Raw genomic sequence first — 6,994 nt, forward strand, 5'->3', positions numbered from 1 at the left:
CAATGACCTTTTGGATCCCCAACTCCAGAAGCCTCTGATGGGATCTCACGCCTTTCTTCACTCTGCTCTTTAGCACCTCCGTTTCTATAGCCCATCTGTTTTCATTTCCCACTCCTTCGTTCTGCACCTCGCCCGATTCTTGATCTTTGCCACGGATTGAAGCAAAAAAAAAAAAAAAAAAAAAAAAAAAAAAGCCTGCAATCCAGCAGGGAAGAAAATAGAACTCTCCTGACTCTGGGGGAATGAGTCGGAGTTGTCTTCAGACAAGCAGGGACAAAGGGCAGTCACCGTGCTAGAACTTGGCCATCCATGTGAACTGGGTACCGGCCAGACCTCATACTTGGAGGAAAGGGGTAAAAAAATCCCAGTACAAATGCTCTTTGTCCTAGATAGAAGGGTTGGAGTAGAGCACTTCGGTTTAAAGATTAATGGAATATATGCCTATAAATTATTCTCATTATAGCATTAAAAAACTGGGCTTTGACATGGTTTGAATTCGCTTTCGCACCGGAGTTTATTTCAGATCTCCTAACTCTGTACCTCTTTGGTTCTTTCCCGCCCTCCGCTTTGCTCATCCTTGCAGGCAAGAACAGAGGCGGACAGATTTTGAAAAACCCTCCTCTTAGTCTGGGAGCCTCTATTTCAATCATCATTGCCAAACTGCAGAACTGGAAGGGACCTTATGGGTCACTGAGGCCAGCCCCTCTCAAGGGGGCACCACGGGGAATTCAAACTCCCAACCTCTGGCTCCCCAGACAGAGGCCTAGACCCCTGAGCCACCTAGCAGCTAAGAGTAGTTAAGTTGACAGTGCTTGGACTGTAGCCAGCCTTCACCAGTCTTCTGGCTGGGGAGGGTGGGATATGTAGTCTTAACAGGGCAGCCAGTTGAGGGGAGTACCCTCACACAGCTGAGAAGGGATTGTTTTCACCCACCGAGGAAGGATCGCCAAATGCCTTGTGCGTCCTCCACAGCCCGGTGCCTGGCTGAGAGCAGAGGCCCAGAGAGAGATGGCCACTTCTTTCTCGGAAGAGCTAGCGGTGCCATTTAGCAGACAGATTCTGGGACAAAAGACACCGGAAAAGAAACCTTGTAGGAAATAAAACGATGCAAAAGCCTCTGTGAGGATCGAGGTTTCGCCCACAGCCTGCTCTGCCTCAACCCTGACAGCGGGATTTAAAGGCTTCAGCCTCACCAATCCAAACAGCAAATGGATCTTGCTTTGTGGCTCGTTCCACTCCGCTTGCTTAACCAAAGCCCACACAAGTTCTAGTTTAAATCCCCCCCCCCAAAATGCGTTTGACGAGAAGAAACAACAGGAGAAAAGCTGGCTAGATAGGCCGGGCTTCCCTTCCCATGGGGCTCCGTTCTCTCCGTTGTCTAACTCTCGCCTCGAACTCAGAATTGTGCAAAGCTCTGGGACCCGGCACGCCCCGGCCACCCTCTTACAAAACAAGGCCAGAGGCAAGAAGAGGACACAGACGAAGAAGCCGCTCGTTCCAATGCAAGAATTACAGATGTTTTTTACTGTCTGCCTCTACCCGCCACATCTCCTCAGTCATGTGGGTCCCCTTCATGGAGACACATCATATTTATCCCCTACATTCAGACGGAAATCTGGAGGCTGGCGACAGTTGTGTAACCTTTTTCACTGTTATATAGTTCAAAGGAGATGGTGTTCAACTTTTTTTTTAAACAGCCATCCATGAACACCTTCGCCGACAGCCGTCCACGACCACATCCTACAAAATTAAGACATCACTTTTTCTCAACATTCAAACTTAAATCTTGAAGCCAGTTACAGCTCCTTTTTTTTTTTTTTTTGCTTTTTCTGTTGTATAGTCCAGCGGATGGTTTGCGTAGTCTTTTATCAGCCCTCACTGACCACACCCTCCTCTTGTCCCAGAACGACGGCCTCCAAGCAACACTCTCCTATTCGGCAGGAGTCGAAGGAACGAGAGGAGACGGATCCGGTTGCAGAAGTCAAGCAGCCTGGATGGAGAGGGAGTAGCTGCTCTCCAAGAGAAGAGGCCATCGGAGAAGGTCCAGAGTCAAGGTTTCAGCTTCAGGTGTGGTTTGGTGACTGTCAGGATCCCAATGACGGAAGAGATCAGGCCGCAGAGCCCAAGGACGCCGGCGTTGGTCTTATAGAGTCCCAATTCATTCAGCGGACTGGAGAGATCACAAAGGTTCTTCACCACGTCCAGCAAGAGGGGAGGGTGGTCCTTCAAGGTGAAGTAGAAGAACGAGAGAAGAGGCTGGAGTCCTCCCGTCACTCGGGGAGACAAGGCCTGGATTCTCTGGCCCTGATCATCTCTCTCCTTTCCCGGTGCCTCCGTTCGCGCCGCCCGCTCCATGCGCCAGCCGAGTTCGTACGCGTCCTCGGCCAGGTTCATCACCAAAGAATAATAGTAGCACTTGGTCGCCCGGCGCCGCCACTTCTTCTGGTCGACGTCTGAGAAGAAACCCATGCTCACGAGCCACAAGACGGTGTCGCAGACGAAGTAGAGGGCCCGGTTCAGGTTGGAGGCCACCAGGCAGAAGCGCGGGACGAGATTCGGCAACTGGGTGGCTTGCCTGGCAGCCACAATGGCGTGGACCGTGTTGCCAAGCCGGAACACTGCAAGGGAAGCCAGGATGGTTTAGGAGATCCCCTCTGAGGAGGACAAAGGTCCAAGGAATTAAACAAGCTACCTATGAAATACTCCAGGACGGGGGTGACCGGTCCTTTCTTCTGCCTGCCCTCGATGGGGTCAGAGCAGCTCAGCCAATAGCAGCCGGCGGGACTTCCGTGACCAGAGACCATCTGGACCAATCACAGGCAGGGCTCTTACCTCTGTTACCTCCGCTGCTGGTGCAAAAATCCCCAAGCAAGCGAGCAATGCCACTGTTCCTGCTCACTGAAGCTTTGGGAGACGAGATCATTAAGATCCCCAGGGAAATTGCAAAAACCAAACCAACAGTCATGTCTCAAGAGTTGATCTGAAGTAGGATGACCAATTAAAAGGGAGTAAAGAAAGAAAAAAGGCCCAGTTGGGCACATCCCAGAACGTACCATGAACGGATAAAAAAATTCAGACCTGTTTTGCTCAAAGGAGTGCAAAGTTTTAGGACTTTACACACAGCACATTACTGTCCCTATTCATACACTAGAGCATTTATTCACCTTGAAAGCCCATTCTTTTCTCCCATGAGCTTATCCTTCTCGTCTTCCCCCATTGATCTATTTTTCCCTTTTCCTCCCACCTTGAATGATTGTTTATTGTTGTCAATTGTTGTTATGTTTTAATTGTTTTTTTTAATTCCACTTGTTGTGAGCTGCCCAGAGTAGTCAAAGACTAGATGGGCAGGATATAAGTATAATAAATAAATAAATATTGTTATCCTCACCACACCCCTACGAGGTAGATCTACCTAAGATGTTGTCTAGCGAGCACCATGGCTGAGTGTGGGTTCGAACCCCCGTCTCCCAGTCTGACAATCATGGGACACTGAAGCAAAACCCGGCGGGCTCCCTCCAACCAGGGATTCCCCACCAACCCATCAGTGCAGTGGGGCTTACACCGCAGTAAGCAGCTTCCCCCACCCACCAGTTCTGGAGGCCACCCATGGCCTTCTTCCTGCTCCTCCTCCTCCTCCTCCTTAGAAAGTTCTTGGAAAGCAACCCGCTTACGTTTTCGGCCCGAACTCATGTTCGACTCCAGACGCTTGAGCTTCATCACCACTTCCTCTCGTCCGGGATTTTGCTCCAGGAGGTAGTGAAGCAGCATGCACGAATACTGCGCGGCCCTGGAGAGGGGCAGGAAAACACAGACAGGGCGGTTCATCTCCCGAGCGAAGGCAGGCTTGTAACCGAACCGAGGAGGACAAAATGGAGGTGTAAGGAAAAGGGGCGTCTCTACGGGCTGCCTGATAAGGCAGGAACAGCCTCGGCCTCCGGGGCCTTTCCTTACAATAACACCTTGCATGCAATTTCATATTGCTGAATTTCAGGCTACTCCAGCAAAAAAAAGGGGGGGAAATCACATACAAGTCTATATTATAAACCAGTTCCTGACGTGCATCTGTTTGCAATCTTTAGGGGAAGAGTACGGAAGCTTAAATGTTTCTAAATAAGCTGGATGACGGAGTTACGCGCGGTTCTGCTGCTTCGGGCTTAAGAGGACCCTAATAAGGTTTTCAAAATACACGTGTTGTTCAAAGAGTGATCGACCGGTGCAACTGGCCTCACAGGGAGTTTCCACAGCTAAGGCAGGGATTTGAACTCAGGTCTCTCAAATACTAGTCTGCCATTCCACCCAGGACCCCACACAAGCTGTAAACCCAAATAGGGTTGCATTATTGTATCTCTCGGGAGCAGTGTAAGTGAGGGGGGGGAAATGCAATGTGGAATTGCTAAATCCAAAACCCTGCTAACTTTGCTGCAGTCCAGGGACAAGTTCAGTGTGCAAACAATTTCAAATCTGCTTCTCATCCCAAATGTGGGAGGGATAGGGTGCATGCAGTCTGCTTCTTTTTAGGTGCTGTTTTTAAATCCCTTCCATCCGTGAACTACTTTGGGGGTTCAATGGGGACACGTCAAAGGAATGTCTTGGTGTATCCAGACATATAATTAGAAGGATTGATGGAAGAGTTGCCGTTTGACCCCACGGGGAGGAGATTTCTGAGGGCAGAATTCATTCTGTGGTTCTGAAACAGAATTCCGCAATCGCCTATCATCTCTGGGGTATTTGGGGTGTTATTTTTTTCCAAAACATCTCCCTGTATCCTGTCTAAGCTCCAAGTCTGAGTCTTTGGTCCATGTCCCTACTGAAAATAAGCTTTTTAGCCAGAAAAAAGGGAGGAGTGGGTGAGTTTTGAGTTCGAATCATGGGGGGGGGAGAGAAACACAAATTGAGTCACTGGTGTGACTTAAACCTGAATTGACAGCGAGTCCCATGACTTAAGTCCCCATCCCGGCCTCATAGTATGTTCCTCCCACAACTTATCCATCTAGACAGGATTTGTGGTTGGAAAGCCGTGGAGGCCAGAACATCAACTCATTCAGAGATGCCCCCTGCAGCCTCACCCCCTCCGTGGAAAGATATGCCAGCAGGTTCTTAAGAGTCTTGTAGCTATTGCACAAGTGCAGGCTGGTCCCAGCAGATGATTTCCTAACTATCCTCCAGAAGACGGCGGGGGCGTAGATGGTATGTGGCTCGGCCCTGTCGGTAGTTTCGAAACTCCAGTCCTTGAAGGCAAGGCCGGGGATTTAATCTGCCAGACCAGTTCAACTCCCAGCACCGGCCGTTGTGCAAATCCTACACACCCACTGGGATTCGTCTGCCTCCCTTCCCGGCTTAGATTTTTGCTTCTGTTCACTGAACAATAGAAATACTGTTTCCCTGTCTTTCTCTTCCCCCTGTCAGTCATGCTTCAAACTGTCACGATCCACAGTAGTGGCAGTTGGAAAGATGGCTTGAAACTCAACTGCCACCCTGAACAAGAGGAGACCTCTTGAATCTGTTTCTGAGTAACAGCCCCACACGTATGCAAGTCCGATTAGTTCAACCGCCGACTCTAGTTTGGCTCGGCAACTTCGTTTAGGCGAATAATTGTTATTTCATCGGAGGCCTCCTTGAAACCCACTTTAATCAAACCAATAAACGAGTCATCATCTCTGGAACTCTTCTTCTTACTGATGGTACAAAACTGGGGGGTTTGGGAGGGAGATGCAGAAATCCCAGTATCTGGCCAGATTTTGCCAAATAAAAGAGATCCATCACATCCCACGGCTTGGAAGCCATAGTTCTATTAATCCAGTTGCCAAAAACTGCATTAATTTAAAAACATACACACACACATCATGGCAGCATTTAGATCACGTGCGACTCCTTCTGAATTTTTCGGAGCAAATCCAGAAAAGGAGTATGAGGTTACATGGGTCATTCAAACAACATCTAAACCCCCAAAATCCACAGGTAGGCAAAGATACTTTTAGTTTGCCATTAATGGACTTTGATCCAATTTGATTACAATTATTGTCTTTGCCTCCTTTCTTCCCTCCACACCTCCTTCTTCCTTGTATTTTGGGTCTTAGATGTCACACAGAAAGCCTGAGAAACAGCAAGGGTCCAATACTATCTATTATGTGTGTCCTTCTAAGGCCCTATTTGTACTGAATAAATGGGCTTATTAGAATGACTTACAAACCTAAATATCTATAAACATGCATATGCTTATAGGAGTGATTTACCAGAGTTTCAACTTCTGCCTTCTTCAGTTGCTTCAATAAAAGCAACATGCCTTTTGTTCAGACCCAGTGAAGAAGCCCAAGCCAAAATGTTTTGCTTACATATTTTTGTTTGTAAATTCATCTTACAAGTGTATCTATATTTCAGCGATCAATCTCAAACAGATGCTGGGGGGGAAAAAAACTTAAGCGAAGCGCTGTGTGGGTCGTTTCATGCTCTATTTAATTAATAATCAAGGCAGGGTAAAAAAAAGTTTAAAAAATGTGAATTCGGAAGTTTGGATTTTCCTCCGCTTCTTCTGATTTGCGCCTGGACTTCGCCAAGTTTCAAGCCAGGGAGAGCAGAGTAAAAAAAAAATCTGGCTGCATGAGAGACAGGAAGATTTGGGGAACGGTTATTACAAAAAAGTAACTTCTCCGCGCGCTGAGCAGCGGAGGTTCAAAGGAATCGGCCCGTTGAGACGCTAGGGAAGTACAGTTTCAAAAGTTTCCAAAAGTTTTTATTTTTGTCCAAAAGTTTTTATTTCTTCCCAAAAGTTTTTATTTTGGAGGTGGGAGGGAAAGACCCACCGACCCACCCGCGATCCGGCCCCAATCCCCTCCTTACTCTCCCTCCCCCTCACCGAAAAAGCCGCTCCCGTCCCTGGGTCTGGTTCGTGAACCGCACAAACTCCTCCATCATCCTTTCCCGCAGGGCCGGCCAGCCTGGGATCAAACGCGGACCGGAACTCCCAAGAGAGCGGGCCATCAGCTGAGGAGGGGGG

General features: G+C 48.5%; 1 protein-coding gene across 1 annotated transcript; it reads right to left on the minus strand.

The window, feature by feature from the left end:
- Window positions 1–1,505: 1,505 nt before the first annotated feature.
- On the minus strand, window positions 1,506–6,989 carry PEX11A (peroxisomal biogenesis factor 11 alpha). The gene is made up of 3 exons (XM_020781691.3): window positions 6,854–6,989; window positions 3,672–3,787; window positions 1,506–2,618 (listed from the first exon to the last, which is right to left on the minus strand). Exons 1-3 carry the CDS (start codon window positions 6,976–6,978, stop codon window positions 2,050–2,052), a joined length of 810 nt encoding a protein of 269 aa, XP_020637350.3. The 5' UTR covers window positions 6,979–6,989; the 3' UTR covers window positions 1,506–2,049.
- Window positions 6,990–6,994: the final 5 nt, after the last annotated feature.

Source organism: Pogona vitticeps, chromosome 12 (genome assembly GCF_051106095.1).
Source record: "Pogona vitticeps strain Pit_001003342236 chromosome 12, PviZW2.1, whole genome shotgun sequence".
Lineage (NCBI taxonomy): Eukaryota > Metazoa > Chordata > Lepidosauria > Squamata > Agamidae > Pogona > Pogona vitticeps.

Bases quoted from the DNA above. Each gene is read 5' to 3' on its own strand.
- PEX11A (XM_020781691.3), bottom strand. From the start codon at position 6,978: ATGGCCCGCTCTCTTGGGAGTTCCGGTCCGCGTTTGATCCCAGGCTGG. The intron at 3,788-6,853 runs GTGAGGGGGAGG...GCCCCTCTCCAG, and splicing joins GGACGGGAGCGGCTTTTTCG to GGCCGCGCAGTATTCGTGCA. The intron at 2,619-3,671 runs GTAAGCGGGTTG...CTTCCCTTGCAG, and splicing joins CATGAGTTCGGGCCGAAAAC to TGTTCCGGCTTGGCAACACG.